The sequence below is a fragment of the Ranitomeya imitator genome, chromosome 2 (genome assembly GCF_032444005.1).
Source record: "Ranitomeya imitator isolate aRanImi1 chromosome 2, aRanImi1.pri, whole genome shotgun sequence".
Taxonomy (NCBI): domain Eukaryota; kingdom Metazoa; phylum Chordata; class Amphibia; order Anura; family Dendrobatidae; genus Ranitomeya; species Ranitomeya imitator.
Window position 1 is genome coordinate 223347929 of NC_091283.1, and position 24678 is coordinate 223372606.

The following is a 24678-nucleotide window of genomic DNA, read 5'->3' on the forward strand; positions in this document are numbered from 1 at the left end:
AATTGTTTTTCTCGTATTGATTTTTGAATTCCAGGAGCCGTAATATATATTTTTTTTATTTTGTTACAACTGTGTGAGGGCTTGATTTTTGCAGGATGGGTGGGATTTGTCGATGGCAAAATTATAGTGTTAAAATTTACCCAAATTTTTTTTTATTAAAGAGGTCATTTACTTTCGGTAAAATAAAAAAGGTGATGACTATTTTTTTTCTTAAATAGAACTTGTTTTTTTTTTACATATTCTGAGAAGCATTACTTTTACATTTTTGTTTTATAATCAGGGCTCTATGTGTTAGGAGTCGAGTTTCCTCTGCTGCACAGGGGGAATCTCGATCCGTGTCTGCTGCGGTCTCCCATTCTGCTTCGGCCGCAGTGGGCTCTGCTCAGCGGAGGCGTCGCTCCCAGCGTCTTGCTGGGACTGATTCTGTGCAAAGGGTTACTGCTGCCTTTTCTGGCTCTCCTGTTGTACCCTGCACTGATCTGCGGCGAGCGGGCTTCTCTGGGACTAAGTCCTTATTTGCACACACTGAACATACCCAGGGCAAGATCTCCCGTTGGAGATCGAGGGTCACATGCTCAGGTACTGCAGCACATCCCATTGGTCCTTTTGGCAGGTCCTGAAAGGGCAAAACTTCTGTAGCTGCTTCCTGTGCTGCAACTATATAAACTGCGCATGACCGCACGGCCATGCGCTAGTATTGTCTTGATATAATGTGTGTGTGTAGATGGATGTATGTCGATGGATGAAAGCTCCTAAGTATCCCTCCCTAGTGTTGTTGACTGCTCGCGGATGATGGTAGCTATCTAGCGCCCGACTAGCCATCTGCACGTAACACACATCACAGCGTCCAGTTGCTGTGTCCGCCAGTACGGCGCCGTGCGCTTCCTCTGCGCTTTCCTTACCCAAGCCTGGGTGGTTAGTGGCGTCCGTCAGTGCGGCACCGCATGCACTCTCGTGCCTTTATACACTATTTTAATAGTTTCCTTACACACCCAGTTGCGGTGTTGTGCCAGCAAGTGGTCTAATCGGACTTCAATCCTGAGTTGGGGTTGTGTTCGCTGACTTCTTGCTCGCGCTCTATGTGCGGTACCGCGGTCCTGTGACGCAACAGGATCGCTTCCTTCACGCAGGGTGAAGTTAACCCGTGTGTGTATACTTATAGTACCGCCATATAGTCCGTCTTACTAGCAGCAGGGTTTTTACCTGCACGGTGGACCTCGGACTGCGAACGCACCTAGTTTCATATCATCTATACTTGGTGCGTTCCGCCAGTCCTTAACATAATACTAGCGCCAAGGTCTGGCTAGTATTGACGGACGATCAGCGTCTACAGCGGTACGTCCAGCAGCTGGAGGGAAGGTTGGCGGCTCTAGAGCGTTCAACCTCAGCTGTGGACGTTACTGCTGTCGCTGTTCAGGCTGCAAGTGTGGCTGCAGCTACCTTGTCCACTGCCGCCTCCCGCTACCAGAGAAATTTTCTGGTGACAGTAAGTCCTGTAGGGGTTTCGTGAGTCAGTGCTCAATACATCTCGAACTTCTGGCCTCTCGTTTCCCTACAGAGCGGGCTAAGGTGGCTTTTATCATATCCTTATTGTCGGACAGGGCGTTGCAGTGGGCTACGCCGCTGTGGGAGCGTGGCGATCATGTGGTGCAGAGTGCTCCGTTATTCCTGAGCACTCTGAAACAGGTTTTCTTAGGACCTTGTGTCACCCATGATACGGCGCTCCAACTGTTGGCATTGACTCAGGGCTCGTACTTGGTCAGCCTTTTTGCCGTCCACTTCCGCACTCTAGCATCTGAGCTGGAGTGGTCGGATAAAGCCCTTATCCCTATATTTTGAAGGGGGCTGGCTGACCACGTTAAGGACGCCCTGGCCACTAGGGAGATTCCCGCCACACTGGAAGAATTAATAACAGTATCTACTCGTATTGACCTCCGTTTTCACGAGCGGAGGTTAGAGCGAGCCCAGTGTAGGCAGAGGTTTCAGCTGGCTCCCACCTTCGCCAAACCTCTGGAATCTCCAGTCCAGGCTCCTGAGTCCCATGAACCTAAGGTAGTGTCACGAGCAGGATCTAAGTCCCAGACCGCTCATGCACTCCAGGTTTGCCATGTATGCCAACAGTCAGGACATCTTGCCACCAGATGTCATCAGCGGTCGAGGAAACGTCAGCGTCTAGTGGTAGTAGGTGGAGGTGCAAGAGACACTGCGACATTTGCCTCCAAATTGTCCTTTAAGGGGACAATTACTTTTGGCTCATCCTCCCACTCGGTAGAGCTCTGCGTGGATTCTGGGGCGGAGGGCAATTTTATGTCTTCTGCCTTCGCCCAACGTCACGCAATACCCCTGGTAATGCTACCTCAACCAGTAACGGTACGAGTGGTGAATGGGTCGACACTCCCCGCACAGATAACACATCAGACCATTCCTTTTACTCTGTCCATGTCCCCATCCCATCAGGAGATTATATCTCTGCTCATCATTCCTGAGGGGATTGATGAGGTTCTGTTGGGGATACCTTGGTTACAGTACCACTCTCCTCACATCAAGTGGTCCTCAGGCAGAATTCTGGGATGGTGTGAATCATGTGGGGGTAGGTGTCACCGAGAGTGCGTTCAGGTTGCTACTACTGAGGTACTCGCAGATCTATCCTCTCTCCCCAAGCAATATTGGTCTTACGCAGACGTGTTCTCCAAAAAGGCGGTGGAGACCCTTCCGCCCCATCGCCCCTATGACTGTCCTATCGATCTCTTGCCTGGTGCGGAGCCTCCCCGGGGTCGAGTTTATCCATTATCTCTCCTGGAGACAGAGGCCATGTCTCAGTACATTCAAGAGAATCTGGCAAGAGGGTTTATCAGGAAGTCAGTGTCACCTGCTGGGGCAGGGTTCTTCTTCGTGCAGAAGAAGAATGGGGAACTACGTCCATGCATAGACTACAGGGGTCTTAACGCTATCACCGTTAAGAACAAGTATCCTTTGCCCTTGATATCCGAGCTCTTCGATAGGCTTCGGGGAGCTAGAGTGTTTACTAAATTAGATCTGCGGGGTGCTTATAACCTGATTCGCATCCGTGAGGGGGACAAATGGAAAACGGCGTTTAACACGAGAGATGGGCACTATGAGTATCTGGTGATGCCCTTCGGGCTCTGTAATGCCCCAGCCGTTTTCCAAGACTTTGTCAACGACATCTTCCGGGATATGCTTTCCACCTCAGTTGTAGTCTATCTGGATGATATTCTCATCTTTTCTCCAGATATTGACTCCCACCGGAGAGATGTTGGCAGAGTCTTCGACCTCCTACGGGCAAACTCTCTTCATGCTAAGTTGGAGAAGTGTATGTTTGAGAAGGAGTCTTTACCGTTCCTGGGCTATATCATCTCCGCCCAGGGATTGGCTATGGATCCTGCCAAACTACAGGCTGTGATGGACTGGCAAGAGCCCCATTCTCTTAAAGCGGTGCAGTGCTTTATGGGGTTCATTAACTATTACCGCCAGTTCATTCCCCACTAATCAACTCTGGTAGCTCCCTTGGTAGCCCTCACCAAGAAGGGAGCGAATCCCAAATTGTGGTCGGAAGAGGTCTCCAAGGCCTTCACTTCTATTAAGTCCCACTTTGCTAGTGCTCCCATCTTACATCGTCCCGATGTGGATAAGCCATTCCTAATGGAGGTGGATACCTCATCCGTTGGTGCTGGAGCAGTCCTCTATCAAAAGGATGCTCAAGGTTGGAAGCATCCATGCTTCTTCTTCTCTAAGACCTTCTCGCCAGCGGAGAGAAACTACTCCATCGGGGATAAGGAGTTGCTAGCAATGAAGTTGGCCTTTTCAGAGTGGAGACACCTTCTGGAAGGTGCGCGGTTTCCCTTCCAAGTTTACACGGACCACAAAAATTTGGTCTACTTGCAAACAGCCCAGCGGCTAAATTCTCGCCAAGCCAGATGGTCCTTGTTCTTTTCCCAGTTCCACTTTTCTCTTCATTTTCTCGCCAGGGAGAAAAATATTCGTGCTGACGCTCTCTCTCGCTCCCTTATATCAACTGAAGAGGAGGAAGAGGAGCCTCGGCTTTTTGTCCCTTCTGAGAGCCTGAGAACCGTAGTGCCGGTTTCACTGGAGTCTGTTCCACCGGGCAAGACTTTTGTGCCCATTAATTTGCGACCGGAGGTTCTCTCTTGGGCTCATTCGTCCAGGGTGGGTGGACACTTTGGGACAAAGAGGACATCTGAGCTACTGGCGAGGACGTACTGGTGGCCGCATATGGTCCGGGATGTCAGGGATTATATTCTGGCGTGTGTCTCCTGCGCCAAAAATAAATCTCCGCGTCAAAGGCCAGCTGGGTTGCTCTATCCCTTGCCGGTGGCAGATAGGCCCTGGGAGATGGTCGGGATGGACTTTGTCGTGGGTTTACCCAAATCTCACGGCTGTACCATCATTTGGGTCATCACCGATCATTTCTCAAAAATGGTGCATTTGGTGCCGCTACCACGGTTACCTTCTGCACGGGCCTTGGCAGCGTTGTTCATTAAACACATCTTCCGCCTACATGGTATGCCTGACAAAATTGTCAGTGACCGGGGTCCCCAGTTTGCGTCTCGGTTCTGGAGAGAGCTTTGTCGTCTTCTCAGTATTGAGTTGAATCTCTCTTCCGCTTATCATCCCGAGACGAATGGGTTGGTAGAGAGGGCCAACCAGACCTTGGTCACATACCTGCGACATTTTGTTTCAGCCAGGCAGGATGACTGGGCATCCTTGCTATCATGGGCAGAGTTTGCGCTGAACAACGCCGTAGCCGACTCCACTGGACAAACCCCATTTCTCCTCAACTATGGTCAGCATCCACGGGTACCTGTGCCTATGCCCGTGTCTTCCGCAGACTCCAGGGTGGCAGACTGGGCTGTGGATGCACGGGATATTTGGGACCGCACTCAGGATGCCATTCAGGCCTCTAAGGAGAGAATGAGGTCCTCCGCCGTTGCTCATCGGCGCCCCGCTCCGACCTTTGCTCCTGGCGACTTAGTGTGGCTCTCCGCCCGTAACATCAGGCTGCGTGTTGAGTCCACTAAGTTTGCTCCTCGCTACTTGGGTCCCTTCAAGGTCCTTGAACAGGTTAATCCTGTGGTCTACCGTCTGGCTCTTCCTCCACGCCTTGGTATCACCGACACCTTTCATGTGTCCCTTCTTAAGCCCGTATACATGTCCCGGTTTTCTGAGTCATCTGCCGAGACATCGGGTTCATCTACGGACGATTTCGAGGTGAACGCTATCTTGGGGTGCAAGGTGGTACGTGGCAAAAAAATTTTTTGGGTGGACTGGAAGGGTTACGGTCCTGAGGATAGGTCCTGGGAGCCTGCTGAGCACATTCGGGCTCCGCAGCTTATTGCTGCCTTTGAACGTAGCGAGGCCCAAGGAGGGGGGGGCCCTAGGAGGGGGGGTAATGTTAGGAGTCGAGTTTCCTCTGCTGCACAGGGGGAATCTCGATCCGTGTCTGCTGCGGTCTCCCATTCTGCTTCGGCTGCAGTGGGCTCTGCTCAGCGGAGGCGTCGCTCCCAGCGTCTTGCTGGGACTGATTCTGTGCAAAGGGTTACTGCTGCCTTTTCAGGCTCTCCTGTTGTACCCTGCACTGATCTGCGGTGAGCGGGCTTCTCTGGGACTAAGTCCTTATTTGCGCACACTGAGCATGCCCAGGGCAAGATCTCCCGTTGGAGATCGAGGGTCACATGCTCAGGTACTGCAGCACATCCCATTGGTCCTCTTGGCAGGTCCTGAAAGGGCAAAACTTCTGTAGCTGCTTCCTGTGCTGCAACTATATAAACTGCGCATGACCGCACGGCCATGCGCTAGTATTGTCTTGATATAATGTGTGTGTGTAGATGGATGTATGTCGATGGATGAAAGCTCCTAAGTATCCCTCCCTAGTGTTGTTGACTGCTCGCGGATGATGGTAGCTATCTAGCGCCCGACTAGCCATCTGCACGTAACACACATCACAGCGTCCAGTTGCTGTGTCCGCCAGTACGGTGCCGTGCGCTTCCTCTGCGCTTTCCTTACCCAAGCCTGGGTGGATAGTGGCGTCCATCAGTGCGGCACCGCATGCACTCTCGTGCCTTTATACACTATTTTAATAGTTTCCTTACACACCCAGTTGCGATGTTGCGCCAGCAAGTGGTCTAATCGGACTTCAATCCTGAGTTGGGGTTGTGTTCGCTGACTTCTTGCTCGCGCTCTACGTGCGGTACCGCGGTCCTGTGATGCAACAGGATCGCTTCCTTCACGCAGGGTGAAGTTAACCCCTGCGTGTATACTTATAGTACCGCCATATAGTCCGTCTTACTAGCAGCAGGGTTTTTACCTGCACGGTGGACCTCGGACTGCGAACGCACCTAGTTTCATATCAACTATACTTGGTGCGTTCCGCCAGTCCTTAACACTATGAACATTTTTTTATTGCATGACAACATGTAGTTTACAGGGGTAGTACATTTTCAACCTTTGATTTTTTTTTTATGCCCATTCGCAGTACACAAAGCAGTTAATAAAAAAACATTTTTTCGTGTCTAATTTGGCAGCATTTTTTTATTAGGTTGATAGATGGGTTAAACGCTTAACAGGAATTCTTCATTTTTTCAGTAAAATTTATTAAGCCATTTTTTTGTACTTATTATTGAAGTAACTTGTTCCAGTTTGTTAGAAAACCTCCAAACAATGCTAAATATTAAAACAGCATTCTCCAAGGTATCAGAAAATAATTAATGAAGTTTTAACTATTTAGAAGCCTCACAGGAATTAGTAAAAAAAATAAACGATTACATTGTATTTACTAAAATTATGTTTTAGCCCCAATTTCTTCATTTTCACAAGAGGAAAAAATGAGTCCTCCAGTGTGTTGTGCAATTTCCCATATTTGGTTTGTAACTACTGTTTGAGCCCACGCATGGGAGGGAAAAAGCCCCTTTTTGACTTTTGGAACACAAATTTGACTTGATCATATTACAGATATCATGTAACAATTAGCAGAGCCCCAGAGGTGTCAACAGCAGAAACCCCAAACAAGTGGCCCGCTTTTGGAAGCTACCCTTCTTAAAATATTCCTCTAGGGGTGTGGTGAGTATTTTGGAGCTACAGGTGCTTCACAAAATTTTATAACAATGGGCTGTGGAAAGTGAAAATATTTTTTTCCACTAAAATGTTTGTTTTGTCTCAATGTCACGGTGGCACAGTGGTTAGCATTGCATCGCTGGGGTCCTGGGTTCAAATTCCTCCAAGAACGACATCTGCAAGGATTTTGAATGTTCTCCCCGTGTTTGTGTGGGTTTCTTCGAGTTCCTCCCACACTGACTGATAGGGAATTTCGATTGTGACCTCCAATGGGGATGGTGATGATGAGGTCTGTAAAGTGCTGTGGAATTAATGGTGATATATAAGTGAGAAAAATAAATATTTCATTTTTAAAAAGTAACAGGGTAAAATGGACTCCACAGAGTATATGTGGTCAGGAACTGTTGCTTAGGGACACTGCAGGGCTCAGGACAGAAAAAGAGCTTTTTTACTTTTGAAGCAGAATTTCGGCTAGAGTGTGAACGCTATGTCACATTTGAAGAGCGCTTACATGTCAAAACAGCAGAAATCTCCAGAATTCACGCTATTTGGAAAATTTAACTCCTTAAGGAACTCATCTAGTGGTGTAGATTAATTTTTACAGAGGTTGACAAGAGAAATTAGGCCCCAATGTATGTAATGCCATTTCTGCTGAGAATTCAAATCCGGAAATGTGGTCAGAATCTACTAATCGAAAAAACTGAAATGCTCAGTGGAGATGGGGGAAAATTTTGGAGGGCAAAGGTTTCTAGAATGCTTTCCGGGTACTGTATCACATTGGGCAAGTCCCGAAGGTACCAGAATAGCAGTACCCACCAAAACGTAACTCCATTTTACAATCTACACACCACAATGAATTTCAAATATTCCACCGTAGCACCCAATGTGCCATTGTAGCATTGTGGCCATCTTGTGCTTCTGGAGACACGCACACTGTAAATTGATTAGGGGGCTCTCCACCATAGGAATGCCAAAAAATGTGGATGCAGTTTAGGCACACTATGGGAGTCAATAGAGAACGGGGCATTTGGATTTAGAAGCTCAGATTTCACTTGATTGTTTCTTAGGCAGAGCCATGTGGCTTTTCCAGGGTCTTTGTTCTACCAGTAAAACGGAAACTCCCCATATTTCCGACAGTTAATGGACCTGAGTTGGGACTTGTTTTTTGTGGTTTGAGTTGAAACTTTTATTGGTACCATTTTGGAGTACATAAAACTTTGAATCACTTTTCAGACTCGGTTCACATTTATCCTGTGCTCTACGCTGAGTGCTTATATCAAGATTTCCATCTGGGTCTGCAATATACACGAGTCTGATATAACCAGTAAGTATGATGAGGTAGACGGAGTCTCAGGACTCAGGGTTCCATTTTTGTCTCTGTTTTGTCCGGGGCCATTTTGCTGTCATAGAATCATAGAATCCTAGAATGGTAAAGTTGGAAGGGACCTCCAGGGTCGTCGTGTCCAACCCCCTGCTCAATGACGGATTCACGAAACCGTCTCAGACAGATGTTTGTCCAGCCTTTGTTTGAAGTTCATTGAAGAAGAACTCACCACCTCTCGTGGCAGCCTGTTCCCTTACCCTCACTGTCAAAAAGATTTCTCTAATATCTAAGGCCTCTTTCACACTTCAGTCTTTCGGCGTCAGTCAAAAACCGCCATTTTCGTGAAATGGCGGATCCGCCATTTTTTTTTGGCGGATCCGCTATTTTCCCATTGACTTGCATTAGAGACGGATTGTGGCGGATGGCCGTCCGTTCCATCCGCCATGCGACGGATCCGTCGATATTTGGCGGACGTTGTCTAGACATTGACGGACTTTGTAACGTTTTTTGGCGCCGCCGAAAAGGCGGACCGCGGCGGATCCGTCGTGTCCGCCTTTTTTTAGAATGGGCGCCTATGGGCGACGGATCCGTCGCGATCCGCTTTTTGGCGGATCCGTCGCCTCAATCCGCTTTTTTTGATTGAGCATGCTCCAAAAAGTGGATACTTTGCCCAGACAACCCAAAAACTATATAAAGAGGACAGGTCATTCCCAAATGTACCAGCCAGCAAGACAGACCCTTCAATGCAAGAGAGACCCAGCCAGACCCTGCCAGCAAGACCTTGCCAGCCAGCCAGAGAGGCCCTGCCAGCTAGCCAGAGAGGCCCTGCCAGCCAGAGAGGCCCTGCCAGCCAGAGACACACTGCCAGACCCTGCAAGCAAGACCTTGCCAGCCAGGCCCTGCCAGCCAGCCAGAGAGGCCCTGCCAGCCAGCCAGAGAGGCCGTGCCAGCCAGACCCTGCCTGAGACAGCCATGTGAGTACTGACATCCAGCGTGCATGTGTGTGTGTGTGTGTGTGTGTGTGTGTGCGCATTTGTGTATGACGTACTGAGTACAGCAAGAGCTTTTAAAACCTGAATCCAACCTGAGGCCTGCCGTCGTCCTGCAACAGCCAGTGCCCTGCTACAGTCCAGATCCACCCCGAGGCCTGCCACTGTGAATATATCAAGCTCCAGCTGGAGGACTGATGGCCGTGTGTGTGTGTATTTTTGTACTGCTGTGTGCTTTTGTATGTATGTGTTCATGTGCCTGCACCTTATTATGCCTTCGTCAATATTACGCCTGTTCATGTGTTATGCTTGCGTTATGACTCTGCTTGCAGGTATGTTTGTGTGCATCTTGTTGGTTGCATGTGCATTTGTCAATGCCATATTGGTTAATGTTGATTTTTGATGTATTTACTAAAGGTACCGTCACACGCTGCAGCGATACCGACAACGATCCGGATCGCTGCAGCGTCGCTGTTTGGTTGCTGGAGAGCTGTCACACAGACAGCTCTCCAGCGACCAACGATGCCGGTAACCAGAGTAAACATCGGGTTACTAACTGCAGAGCCGCGCTTAGTAACCCGATGTTTACCCTGGTTACCAGTGTAAAAGTAAAAAAAAAAGGTAAATTCCGCTGTCTGTCCCCGTGCTGTGCTTCTCTGCATTGTGAGCGCCAGCCAGCCGTAAAGCAGAGCACAGCGGTGACGTCACCACTCTGCTTTCCGGCCGCTGTGCTTACACAGGGCAGAGAAGCAGAGTGCCGAGGGACAGACAGAAGGTGGCTGTGTGTGTGTGCGTGCGTGCGTGCGTGCGTGTGCCTGCCTGCCCTGTTTATATGTTTTTCATACTATGCTGGTATTTTGAATAGCTGTGGTGTAAAATTTGTTTTGTGTGTGTGTATAAATGATGTGTGATGTGTTCTGCATCTTTGTTGTTTTCCATAATATACTTGTATTTCAAATAAAGAGCAGTGTAGCTCCTACTGTACCCTAAAAAAAAGAAAATTTAAAAAAATATAGTAATAAAAATTTCACAAAACTGTCAGTAGTCTCATTTCAAGATAAATGTAATATTGGGTAAACATGCAGTAAAGGTTATATATACAAATGAGTAATGCAAATCTTTGCTATAGAATATGTTATCTGGTTTTAGAAAATACAAACTGTAGGGTAATCATAATTAACAATTTTGGGGATTGGTATTTTAATTTCGAATGAGGAACATTTTTTATAAGGTTAAACTTTGTTTAGGTGGGTTTTACCAGCATGCGCATTGCGCATATCAAGTTCTAAGTAGTTTTGGTGTTGTTTTAAAGGGATTTTTTGGGGGTTTTTTTTGTGGGGAAACAGGAGGTAGAGGGTTTGGCAGCTTGTGCATCAAGTTTGACGGTAGAATTTTTTTTTTCTTTTGTGGTGGGGGAAATCAAAAATAAGTTGGCACTGTAGGTACTGTAGTAGGTACTGAGCCAAGACGTACACAAGCAGGCTCCCCATTTTTTTTTTAAAGTTGTAAGTGTAAAGTCCCTACAGCTGCATCTATCCTTTTGTATAGTAGCTTAGAACTCTCTTTATGCTTGCAGATTCTAGGGACCAAGAGGACCCAAGCAAGGGACCGACCGACCCAAGCTATACGCAAGCCCCAAGTTTTGGAAACAGATGTAAGTGTAAAGTCCTGAAAGCTGCATCTATCTATCTATCCTTTTGTATAGTAGCTTAGAACTCCCTTTATGCTTACAGATTCTAGGGACCAAGAGGACCCAAGCAAGGGACCGACCAACCCAAGATAGACGCAAGATCATAATGTCTTCTTCTGAGAGCCCCCCAGCACATCATCAGCAAACTGAGGTGTTAATTTTTTTTCTTCATAAATTTTTTATTTTGGTGCAACAATGGCAATTGTATTTTAAGCCTTTATGTGTTTATTCTGTATTCACAGGAATATGAAGCAGAGGGGCTAACAGAAGGAGACGGACAGGGTGGAGAAATACAAGGAGCGGGAGCGCATAGTGTAAGTTTTGAACAGACCGATCCTCACATACAATGCACTACACCCAACACAAACATTCAGCACAGCACACAATACATATGCCTCGATCAAAGAACATTATTAATTTTATTTTTTTTTTTAAATTAGTCTTCACAATCCGGGGCTCGACGTAGAGTTCCTCAAAGCACCTCCCATAGTCGTCGGAATGATAATCGCGGCGGTCGCCGAAGAGTAAGTTCCTTTTTGGTTTGGTGTTTAGTAAAATGTAAAATTCATGTGTTGTAATCTTTCCCTTTTTATTCTTATCTTTTTGTTAGGCTTCACAGCGTGCTCCCGAACAAGATGATGAAGAGGAGGGCATCGATGTGAACACCCTCATCGAAGCAGTACAAAGTCGGGAGCCGCTGTGGAACATGTCGGACCGCCGCCATGCTGACCAGTTAATCACCCGACGGCTATGGGAGGAAGTGTGCAGTGCTGTTATGGATAACTGGGAGGAACTCGATGCTGGGGCCCAGGATCTAGCGCGTAAGTATTCACACTTCATAACCTTATGTTAGCATGATTTAATGTGGTGTATAGTAACCAATTTTTGCTTTTTCTTTCCAGGTAACAGGATTATCGTGCGGTGGCGGTCACTCAGGGATCGCTTCAAGAGGGAGTTTAATAAGGAGATGCAGGCCCCGAGTGGATCTAGAGGACGCAGGAGCAGATACAAACATGCCAGAGCCCTGTCGTTCCTCCGGTCGACGCTGCTGAGCAGAAGGTAAATATTCAACACCACATATTTTCAGTCAAACTGTAAAAATGTGTAACCTTCAATTTTTTTTGCAGCAAGGGCAATTGTAATATCCAGATACTAATTTTTTTTTTCTTCTTTAACAGCACTTTCTGCAGCACTCGGGAGCCTGCATCAGAGTTGCACCCCTCTGGAGCGATCCCTCAAGAGTCCGCCACCGGGGACCACGTCAACCCCTCTGTTTCTGCACCTTCCCTTTCGTTTGATCCCTCAGCCTCATCCACCAGCGCTGGAGCAGCAGGGCGGACTTCGTCACTTGAAGCTGCAGGTGATGAGTTAGAGTTCCCTTTACCCCACCCCTCTGCCACTGCCGCAACATCTAGACCAACGTTGTGGTCAGGACGGCAGCGCCAGAGAGGTCAGGAAAGGAGCTATGCGCCTGACTTTTTGCAGCTGAATGCATCCTTTCACAGTGCCATCAAGCTTTTGAGTGAGCAAACGTCTGCTGGGTACAATATGCTTAACAAAAGCATACTTGAACTCAGCAGTCGTCTTGATAGGATGCAATCAGATGCAAATCAGTCACCAAGGCACTGTTTTTTTCAGTCGGTCCTCAGGCACATGGAAAATCTAACTCCTGACCTGCAGATGCATGTGATGCAAGGCTGCCACACTGCTCTAGCGCAGGCGATGTCCCATGCCCCTCCACCTACCCTTCATGTGTCAACACCTTTCCCCTCTCAATCCACCGTCTATCCTCCCGTCCGTCCTCCTCCTGTCCGTCCTCCTCCCGTCCATTCTACTCCTTCGTCATTTGTTCCTTCCCCCCTTAGTCTTTCCCAGTTTTTACCGTCCCCCTTCCATTCTTCCCCTTTAACTTCTCCGTTCCCAATCCCACCAACACCTTCATACCTCCCACACACCACATCAGCACCTCAACTCTCTACACAACCTCATGTTTTCACCACCCATTCTACTTCTGTTCCTCCCCGTGATGTCCTGTCCCCCACTCTCGACGTGGTCCGCCCTGTCAGCCCCTCCGCTACTATCTCCACCCCAAACTATGAGAATCTGTAAATAAATAAACAGTTTTTTGGTTTAAAAACAATTTTATTGTCTTTCTCTTTTTTTTTTGTAAAGTTTTTAAATCACCAAGGTTATGGCAATAGTAACAATAACAGTGTTTAAAGGGTACCGTTGCAAAACATACAATGCTGCATTAAAGTACAAAGATTTTGTAAGCAAACAAAAAATGGTATTTTTACAAGTGTAAAAAGAAAAATTTTTTTACACCATTTCATACTGCCAGTCAACTGATCCTGCAGGAGACATGAAGTAGTCTGCAAAACTGTCCCGCATTCTGGAGACTGCTACTGGACTGCGAAAAGTGGGGTTTTGGTAATCCCGTAAGGTGCTTTCAGAAACATTATCCTCCAGGGAAACTTGTTCTTTTGATAAAACAAAATTGTGCAGGACAACGCACGCTTTGACCACATCATCGACAGTTTCAGTCTGCAGTTTAATTGCAGTTAGCAGGACTCTCCATTTGGCAGTTAAGATGCCAAAAGCACATTCCACTACTCTTCGTGCTCTGGTTAAGCGGTAATTGTAAATTTTTTTCCTCTGGGTCAGTCCACTACTTCCAAAGGGTTTCAGCAAGTGTGGGGAAAGCTGGAAGGCATCATCTCCAACACAAACAAATGGTAATGGTGGACTAGTGGTTCCAGGGAGAGGTCTAGGGGGCGGAAAATCAAATGTCTCTCCATATAAACGGCGCCCCATTGGTGAATTTTTAAAGATTTGTGAATCATTTGCGCGTCCATACGCACCGATATCAACAGCGATGAACTTGCATTGTGCATCGGCTATGGCCATCAACACAATAGAGAAGTACTTCTTATAGTTATAAAACTGTGATCCAGAGCCTGAAGGTTTGACGATCCGTATGTGCTTTCCATCAACTGCTCCAACACAATTTGGAAACTGGCAAATTTGATGAAAATTTTGGGCGATCTCCAGCCACCTCTCCTGTGATGGCTCTGGGATGTATTCCACTTGTAGGCACTCCCACAATGCCCGGCAGGTATCTCTGATGATCCCCGAGATGGTGGATATCCCAAGTCGATACTGAAAATGGAGGGATGAGAACGACTCTCCAGTTGCAAGGAATCTGTTAACAAAACGAAAAGACAATAATTAATAAAAAAATTCAAAAAACAACATTACAGTTATAAGTCTGATGAATGAGAATCATTTAAAAAAAAAAATTACTTACCGAATAGTCACCATGAGACGCTCTGCTGGTGATATTGAGAATCGCATCTGGGTGTCTCGTCTACGTATACAGTCTTCCACATAGCCTAATAAAAACTCGAAATTTTCAGCTCTCATCCTCACATAATTGAAGAACTTTTGAGGGTTTTCCCTTAGTTCCATGTAAAGCGTGGAATAAACACCACGGGTCATACGTTGTGCTGTGATGGGATGGATCCACAGCCTTCTCTTCCGCCGCTGCCGTAGGATGCGCAGTCTTTGTTCCTCCCTCTCTCGAACGCTGACTGCCAACTGATTTGCCTCAAAAGTAAAATCCGCATAGATCTTTGCAATGTTCGCCAGGACTCCTTCCATTTCTGCCACTTTCTCTACAACCTTTCAAAGATGTGGTGTAAATACACGCTATATATAGTTTTGCAGTAGTATCCAGTAGCCAATCACATTGAAATCCTCCCCTTTTAAAAAACGGATCCGTCAAAAAACGGTTACAACGGATGTAAAAACGGTCGCAACGGTTCTAACGGATCCGTTTTTAAAACGGATCGGGGCAGCTGATCCGTCAAAAAAACGGATCCGTTAGAACCGTTTTTCCACCAAATTTGACGGATCCGTCGATCCGCCACGATGTCGGACCTAACTGACGCCACACAACTGAAGTGTGAAAGAACACTAATCTGTATGTTCTCCCTTTCAGTTTCATCCCATTGCTTCTTGTATTTCCATGTGCAAACGAGAATAATGATGATCCCTCTACATTGTGACATCTCTTCAGATATTTGTAGACAGCTATTAAGTCTCCTCTTCTTTTTGCAGTTAAACATTCCCAGATCCTTTAACCGTTCCTCGTAGGACATATTTTGCAGTTCGCTCACCATCCTGGTCTCTCTTCTCTGAACTTGCTCCAGTTTTTAATGTATTTTTTAAAATGTGGAGCCCAGAACTGGGCACAGTATTCCAGATGAGGCCTGACCGAGGAGGAGTAGAGGTTGATAATTAATTAATTCACATTATAGTTGCACAAAGGAATTGTCCATACTCTGTGTACCTAAATGGATAGGAAAAATGTTAAAATTTGAGAGTCCTCAGTAGTTGATACCTTTTAATGGCTAACTGAAAAGATGGTAACCAATAGCAAGCTTTCCTGACCTGTGTAGTCTCAAAGCTTTCTATTTGTTACCATCTTTTCATTTAGCCATTAAAAGGTATCAACCACTGAGAACTCTCAAATTTTAATATTTTACTTTTTACTGCCTAGCACAGTACAAATATATATATATATTCTTCCTGTATCTAAAAGATACAGCAATATCAGACTTATATTTTTTTATGCTTTGCTACTTTCACATCTCATTTCTTTTTTAGAAAAAAAAATTGGCATGCCATACTGTATTTTGAGATCTATATATTTTTTTCTATTTTTCTGACAGAGCGGTACGAGGGCTTATATCTTGCGATATGATTTGGTGTTTTTATTGGTATCATTTGGAGTTGCATAGCATTTTTTTTTATCACTTTCTGTTGTGATTTTTGACAGGCAGAGTGAATAAAAATGGCAATTCTGGATTATTTAATTTTTTTTAATACACTGATCTGCAAGTGGTAAAAGTAATATGGCAGCTTTATTCTTTGGGGCAGTATGATTACAGTGATATTACATTTATATTGCTGTTTATGTATTGCTACTTTTGCATACTAAAATTTACTATTTTGTGGAAAAAAATGTTTATTCCTTGCTTTATTCTAAGGGTTATAGATTTTTTTTACATTTTTCTGCTGACAGAGGTCAGTGGCAGCTAGATTTTGTGAGATGAAATCATTTTTTGCCTGTGATTCCATTGTTAGTTACAGATGACAATTTGATTGCGTTTTACTTTTTATGCGGCGCAATGTTGAAAATGTTGAAAAATCTGTGATTTTACCCTGATTTTACTATGTTGTTGACTCTAGGGGAAAAATAGTGTATTATCGATCGAGCCATTCTGGATTCGATTTTACCAAATAGAAGTAGACGAACCCGATGTACCTGGGTAGAAGTAATAAGATGTATAACTATGCGCTTAATTCTAAAACTCTGGGCAAAACCATCAATGAAAAATACCTGGGAGTATGGGTGGATGACAAACTCATATTCAGTGGCCAGTGTCAGGCAGCTGCTACAAAGGCAAATAAAATAATGGGATGCATTAAAAGAGGCATAGATGCTCATGAGGAGAACATAATTTTACCTCTATACAAGTCACTAGTTCGACCACACTTAGAATACTGTGCACAGTTCTGGTCTCCGGTGTATAAGAAAGACATAGCTGAACTAGAGCGGGCGCAGAGAAGAGCGACCAAGGTTATTAGAGGACTGGGGGGTCTGCAATACCGAGATAGGTTATTACACTTGGGGCTATTTAGTTTGGAAAAATGAAGGCTAAGGGGTGATCTTATTTTAATGTATAAATATATGAGGGGACAGTACAAAGACCTTTCTGATGATCTTTTTAATTATAGACCTCAGACAGGGACAAGGGGGCATCCTCTACGTCTGGAGGAAAGAAGGTTTAGGCATAATAACAGACACGGGTTCTTTACTGTAAGAGCAGTGAAACTATGGAACTCTCTGCCGTATGATGTTGTAATGAGTGATTCATTACCTAAATTTAAGAGGGGACTGGATACATTTCTTGAAAAGTATAATGTTACAGGGTATATATACTAGATTCCTTGATAGGGTGTTGATCCAGGGAACTAGTCTGATTGCCGTATGTGGAGTCGGCAAGGATTTTTTTTCCCCAAGGTGGAGCTTACTATTTGCCACATGTTTTTTTTTTGCCTTCCTCTGGATCAACATGTTAGGGCATGTTAGGTTAGGCTATGGGTTGAACCAGATGGACTTAAAGTCTTCCTTCAACCTTAATAACTATGTTACTATGTTGCACGCCTTGACACAGTGGGTCTGTGCTTCCGAAGCTCGCTTATGCATCACAGGTGAGCTGGTTTATATTTCTGTTCTTTTGGGAGCCACAACAACCATCACACCATGGGTTATGTTAGCGTGATGGGGTGAAAAAGGAAGTCAACTCCCTCTCACAACCTTCTCAATGACACAATTGCTATTGTTGATGCCTTCTAGAGAGTTAAACTGTTAGAGACATTGCTTTTACTGCAGGAGCCCGGCTGCCAGTTAAGCCTAGCTGCTGGCAGTGAATATGCGGGCACAGCTCCTGTTCCCGTATAATCACTACGACGTAACTAGGAACTCACGATCTACATGTACAAAAAATGTCATAAATAATTGACACACTAACTTTAGCCTCTTGGTCGGTACAATATTGACAATACCAAACATATTATTTTTAAGGATTTTACTTATTTTGCAGACAAAATCCCTTTTTAAAATAAAACAAACAAAAAAACATTTTCTTTTTGTTTGTCACATTGAGGAACACATAACTTTTTTCTTGTTTGTAAATAGAGGTATACGGGGCTTATTTCTTCGAGGACAAATGGTTTTCATGTATACCATTTCTGGATGCAGATCACACAGAAGACTTGAGTGTTGCATGGCATTCTTAACGGAGGGTGTGCAGGAATAAGATGTGCACGCCACTTAAGGAATTTGGCGCATCTTACCCGTGACATGTGTCTCCGTGTGCCTTGCCAGAAATGTTACTCCAGTCAAAGACTCACGTAACATTTCTGGTGTAAGAAACATTGTCGCTTTGCATAAATTTGTTGGGTGGGCCTTGTCACACCTGTCCTGCCCCAGTTCTGCCCCAGTTCTGCCCATTTTTCTGAGCTCTACAGCTTTTCATAGTGTTTTAGACCAGTTTTAATGCATAAATATTTTGGATCTCCTAGACTCGTAATGCACATACACTAAGTGTATGGACTGACAAACATTTCCCCATGGGGGGTAAATTTAAAAAAAAATATTTAATAGGGATCACAGACACCCTTGCCAAAAATAATGACTGTCTGTAGCAGCACGGAACACGTGAACCCTGGTGATCTAGTGGTGGAAAATGATGAGAGATGGAGGAAGGCCTCATTAAAAACTAGGCCCAATTTAAAGGAGTGGGTCTCCTAAACCTGTAATGCCCATATACTAAATGTATGGGCTGACAAACATTTCCCCATGGGGGATACATTTAAAAAAAATATTTAATTGGGATCACAGGCACCCTTGCCAAAAAATTGACTGTCTGTAGCAACACGGAACACGTGAACCCTGGTGATCTAGTGGTGGAAAATGATGAAAGGTGGAGGAAGGCTTCATTAAAAACTAGGCCCAATGATAAGGAGCGGGTCTACTAGGCTTGTAACAACCATACACAAAGTACATGGGCTGGGAAACATTTCCCCAAGGGGGATACATTTTTTTTAAATATACTGTGGGCATCATAGACACCCTTGCCAAATATTGGACAGCAGTACAGAACATGTTAAGCGTGGTGAATGGTGATCTAGTGGTGGAGAATGAGGAGACATTGCTGAAGGTCTCATTAAAAACCAGGCCCAATGTAAAGGAGTGTGTTTCCTAAACTTGTAATACCCATACTCGCAGTACATGGTCTGACAAACATTTCCCCAAGGAGGATACATTTTTTAAAAATATACTATAGGCATCATAGACACCCTTGCCAAAAATTGGATTGCCTGCAGAGGCACAGAATACGTTAAGCCTGGTGATCTAGTGATGGAGAATGAGGAGTTAATGCTGAAGGCCTCATGAAAAAAAAGGCACAATGAAAAAGGAGTGTGTCTCCTAGACTTGTAATGCCCATACACGCAGTGCATGGTCTGAAAAACATTTCCCCAAGGGGATGCATTTTTTACAAATATGCTATAGGCATCATAGATACCCTTGCCAAAAATTGGACTGCCTGTAGCGGCACAGAAAACGTTAAGCCTGGTTATCTAGTGGTAGAGAATGAGGAGACATAAAGATAATTCATACTGAAATAAAAAAAAGGATGTGAATCCACCGATGAAAGTAAATGCGAAAATGGAGGGCCGAACACAGGTTTATATATATGATGCCAGATTGTGTCCAACAAGATATGTTTGTCCCTAGCAACAGCTCAGAGACAGGGATATAAAAAATATATATAATACAATTGCAATATTTTCATATTGTAGAGGTATACACTGGGTCATAAAAGATATTAAAACTGGAATATATAAGAATACATGGGAAAATATACGTACATCTTATTTTGATGACAGTTCCTCCTGGGGGAGTTTATTTTGGTTTCTAATTAGTAATGGACATCTGAAAACACCCTTGCACAAAAATTGAGTGACTTTTGCATCATGGAATGCGTTCACCCTGGGGTTGTACCGGTTGTGGATGATGAGGATGAGAATAAGGAGAAGGATAACACCAAACAAACGATATCAGGAAGCGAATAGCCATGTGTGGTTGGGGAGAGGTGCATGATAATACACCTCCGCAAAAAAGACAAGGTATTACAGGTTATGTTTCACTGTTTTGAGTTTGTGGTGTTCAGAAATCTTGTCCAATCCAGCCCTTGTTCATTTTTATAAGAGTCAGCCTGTCAGCATTTTCAGTTCACAGGCAAATACACTTATCTGTTATAATTCCACCAGCGGCACTAAAAACCCGCTATGATAGAACACTAGCAGAAGGGCAGGCCAGGACCTCCAAGGTATAGAGAGTCAGTTCATGCCATGTGCCCAGCTTGGATACCCAATAATTAAAATGCACAGAGGAATCACGGAGGATGTTTGTATGATCTGCAAGTTACTCCCTCACCATCTTCCCAAACATTGCACTTCTTGTGACAGCACCCCTTGCCTCTGTGCCAGCATGATAGGAGGGTCTGGGAAAACTGTCCCAGAACTTTGTCATTGTTCCCCTGCCTGAGCTGGATTGTACTTCTGTCTCTCTCACTTGGACTCTGACATCTGCTGCCAGCGTTCTCACATGTGAAATTTCTAAGTAATTCTGCTACAAGGGCCCTCTGGTACTGCAACATTTTAGTACACCTCTCTGCCTCTGGCAGAAGAGATTGAAAGTTCTCCTTGTTACAGTGTCACCAACCAGTAATGAGTGTCACCAAATTTTTTTATAATTGAAACGCAGCGCAACATAAAGTCAGCCATGCGTGCCATACTGCTAATAGCCATGACTTCCGTGTCCTCACCAACAGGACTACTGACCATGCTGTCCACCTCCTCCTCATCCTCCTCCTTCCTGTCCTCAGACCATCCCCACTGAACAGATGGTATGATAGCTGTGCTTGTAGTACCGTCTATAACGCATGAAAGAAGCTCCTGTTCTTCCTCCTCCTCCACATTGCCTACCACTCCACGTTAGGAAGACATGAGGCTGGGCTGAGTGAAATCCGCCTGTATGGTTACTTGTTCCATGTTCTTGTGCTCTGCCTGCAATGCATCCTCTTTAATTGTGACCAGAGGTTTTCAGAATGCTGAGAAGCGGGATGGTGACACTAATTATGGCGTCATCGCTGCTCACTGTCTTGGTACAGTCCTCAAAGTTATGGAGGACAGACATATGTCTGACATCCATGTCCACTCCTGAGGTATTGTGTGGAGTCTGGACTGAATATTGACGGCCTGGTTGATGTTGGTAGTCAACAACTGCCCTCTTCTGCTAACAAATCATTTCCAACATATGCAGCGTACAGTTCCAACACGTTGGGACATCACACACCAGTCGGTGAGCTGTAAGCTGCAAACGCTGCTGAAGCACGGCAAGGGCGGCTGAAGCTGTAGCTGACTTTTTAAAACGGGCAGACAGGCGGCATACTTTCACTAGCAGAGTCGGGAGCTCCGGGTAGCTTTTCAGAAATTGTTAAACCATGAGGTTAAGCACATGGGAAAGGCAAGGTATGTGTGTGAGCTCACCTTGCCTCAGAGCCGTCACCAGGTTCCAGCCATTGTCACACATGACCATGCCTGGCTGTAGGTTCAGCGGTGTCAAACAAATATCTGACTGCTCTTTCAGCCATGTCAACTCTTCTGCATTGTGCGGTTTGTCACCAATGCAGATTAGCTTTATCACAGCCTGTTGCCGCTTGGCTGAGGCAGTTCTGCAGTGCTTCCAGCTTCTGACTGATGTGTTGATTTCAGAGATGGAGGCTGAAGAGGAGGAGGAGGAGGTGCAGGAGCTGTAGACTGTTGGGGCAATTGTGATTGACATAGAGCCCACAATTCTCAGCGTGGCGAGGATGTGTTCCATCCCAAGGTCCGACTGGGTCCCAGCTTCCACTATGTTAACACAGTGTGCCATCAGTGAGATGTACCGTCCCTGCCCAAAAGGACTTGGCCACGTGTCCTTGGTTAGGTGGACTTTCCCAGTAACAGCATTGTTGAAGGCACGGGTAATGTTGTGGAACACATGCTGGTGTAATGCCGTTACAGCATACCGGGAGAAATAGTGGCAACTGGGGATAGAGTAGTACGGGCAACACGGTGGCTCAGGGGCTGCACAGTGGCTCAGTGGATAGCACTGCAGCCTTGCAGCGCTGGAGTCCTGGGTTCAAACCCCACCAAGGACAACATCTGCAAAGAGTTTGTATGTTCTCTCCGTGTTTGCGTGGGTTTCATCCAGGCACTCCGATTTCCTCCCACATTCCAAAGACATACTGATAGGGAATTTAGATTGTGAGCCCCATCAGGGACAGAGATGATAATGTGTGCAAACTGTTAAGCGCTACAGAATATGTTAGCGCTATATATAAAGAAAGAAAGAGTACCTTGGGATGGTCGCCACCATCAGATTGCGGAAAGCTTTTGTCTCAACCAGCCTAAAAGGCAAAATTTCAAGCGCAAGCAGAAGAGAAATGCGAGAATTTAGTACTGTGGCCTGTGGGGCGTTGGCTGGGTATTTTCACTTGTCTTCCAATGACTGGGGTATAGACAACTGAAGGCTGTGCTGGGACAAAGACCTGGACGGGCTTGATGATGGTGCTGCTTGACTGTGGGCAACAACAGGTGCAGGACTAGAGGCCTCTTCACATGCACCTTGGACTGGGGATTGGATTCTATGCAAAAGAGTGGAAGAAGCAGTGGTGTCACCTGCAGACAGTGTTCCTGGAGCCTGAGGTTCGGCCCACAAAGTAGGGTGCTTTGCTGCCATGTGCCTGATCATGCTGGTGGTGGTCAGCCTGGTAGTTTTACTACCCCTGCTGATGCGGGCATGGCAGATGCTGCAAATGGCCTGTTTGGGGTTATCGGCAGAGTCTTTAAAAAATAACCAGACTCGGGAAGATCTAACTGTTGGAATGGCAACTTCCCTCATGTTGGTGTTAAGAGGAACGCATGCACGCCTTCTGTCTGTCGCCACCACACTGCTTCTCACCTGCCTGTTGGAGTCCCCATGTGGGCTGCTGTCATCGCTCTGCGTGTCCTCCTGCCAGTTTGGGCCAGTCACTTTGTCATCCTTCACGTCGTCTTCCACATCAGCACCCTGCTCCTCCTCTTGACTTTCTGGCAATTGTGTCACCATCTTTGTGCACCTCTAGTGACACTTTCCCACCATCGCCTTTGTGTGACCGTGGCTGGTTAAAGCTTTGGGCATCACTACATGCAATCTCATCTGGCCCCACTTCAAGTTGACCTGCTGAGAGTCTGGAATCTTAAAAGGGAAAACTGAACAGCTCTTCGGCGTGTCCAATTGTTGGATCAGTTGTCTCAGGGCACTCGGCATGGTGAGAGGAAGGAGGATCAGGGTGAGGAATATCCGATCCACACTCACGGCTACTCAGACTTGGCCGTGTGGAAGACATGGTGGTGGTGGTGGTGGTGGCTAAGTGACTGGAAGCATTATCGGCTATCCAACCAACAACTGTTTCACACTCCTCTGGCTTCAATAGTGGTGTGTTGCGATCCCCTAGAAACTGGGACAGGAAGGTCGAGCGAGAAGATGTGGTTCTTTGTCGTGGCCCATTTTCAGCTTGGCCACGGCCTCGTCCTATGCATGCACCATCAGCATCACGTCCTCTTCCCCATCCCTTTCCCCTTGCCTTCCCAATTTTAAATGGACTGCTGAACTATTTAAAAAGCTCAACACAAATGTATTTATTTGGAGCAAAATTATATCTGACTAGTATGCCTTCAAAGCTACGATTTTTCCACCACTGATACAACAGGCCTCAGCCTGACATAACCGACTGTATAAATTGTTTTTGGAGAATTTTTTTTTTTAAAGTGGAAAAAGGCTATCAGACAGAACTATGCAACTTATGCCTGCAAAGCAACAATTTTTCCACCACAGATACAACAGGCCAAAGCCTGACATAACAGACTGTATACATTTTTTTTTAGTTTTTGGAGAATTTTATTTATTTTTTTTAAAGTGGAAAAAGGCTAGCAGACAGAACTATGCAACTTATACCTGTGAAGCTATGATTTTTCAAACAAAGATACACCAGGCCTCAGCCTGACATAACAGACTGTATAAAATATATTTTTTAGGGGGTGTATTTTTGAAGAAGAAAAAAGAACAAGGCTAGCACACAGAACTATGGTATGTATGCCTGTGAAGCTATGATTTTTCCACCACAGATACACCAGCCGCCAGCCTCAGATAACAGACTGATCTAAATGTGGCCTTGAATTTTTTGGGCACAACTAAATTGTGTCAACAAGTTGGTATGACACACACAAAAAAAGATTTTTTGGCGCACTCACATCTGGTGTCTGGGACCAAAAAAATGGTAGATTTGCACGTTCTTAGACTTCAGTAACCTGGCTGTAGTAGGCAGCATGAACAAGCAAATAAATGTTAAAATAAGGGGGCTATGGATTGCTTTAAAATAAAAGGAGCAGGTATCAGGTGGCGAAAAAAAAGCCACAGGAAACTGCAGCTAGATATATATTAAATAAGCAGCAGAGACAGTAATGGAGCCTTTGGAGGGATGCAGTGAGAGCTATGGACGCACATACAGTGCCTGCAGGCCTTTCACTGATATGGATATGCGCACATAGACTTCCCTGCCTACCTAGCACTGCAATCTATGTATGTATGCATGCATAATAAATAACATTATAGTTTTAGAGTATCAGCAGTTATTGTATGGATTGCTACAGATACTGCAATGCTAAATAAGTGTTTTGTGGACATTTGTATTTTTTCCAGATTAAACTATTTATACTTGGGAAAATTGAGATTCTAGATTTTTTTTTTACATTTTTTTATATTAAACCAAACTTTTTAACAATATTTATCTATTACTACTTAAACATGTGATTCTTTTATAGCATAGGTATTACACTGCATTACTTTATACTGTCACACTGGCAGA

At 45.3% G+C, this 24678-nt stretch overlaps 3 protein-coding genes across 5 annotated transcripts in view; 2 read left to right on the forward strand and 1 right to left on the reverse strand.

Moving 5' to 3' along the window:
• LOC138662747 (probable E3 ubiquitin-protein ligase MID2) overlaps nucleotides 1-24678 on the forward strand; it is a 718902-nt gene that overhangs the window by 654618 nt on the left and 39606 nt on the right. The gene's annotated exons all lie outside the window — the stretch shown is intronic.
• Nucleotides 10502-13226, forward strand: LOC138662745 (uncharacterized). 2 transcript variants are annotated; one of them, XM_069748644.1, is made up of 7 exons: nucleotides 10502-11056; nucleotides 11136-11243; nucleotides 11335-11406; nucleotides 11533-11616; nucleotides 11703-11913; nucleotides 11995-12151; nucleotides 12271-13226. In XM_069748644.1, the coding sequence occupies exons 2-7, from the start codon at nucleotides 11199-11201 to the stop codon at nucleotides 13199-13201; spliced, it is 1500 nt and encodes a 499-aa protein (XP_069604745.1). In that variant the 5' UTR covers nucleotides 10502-11056; nucleotides 11136-11198; the 3' UTR covers nucleotides 13202-13226. The 2 variants fall into 2 exon arrangements, with proteins under 2 accessions (XP_069604745.1, XP_069604744.1); XM_069748643.1 differs by having other exon boundaries at nucleotides 10502-11243.
• Nucleotides 13214-15037, reverse strand: LOC138662746 (uncharacterized). Its single transcript, XM_069748645.1, has 2 exons — nucleotides 14400-15037; nucleotides 13214-14294 (listed from the first exon to the last, which is right to left on the reverse strand). Exons 1-2 carry the CDS (start codon nucleotides 14750-14752, stop codon nucleotides 13412-13414), a joined length of 1236 nt encoding a protein of 411 aa, XP_069604746.1. The 5' UTR covers nucleotides 14753-15037; the 3' UTR covers nucleotides 13214-13411.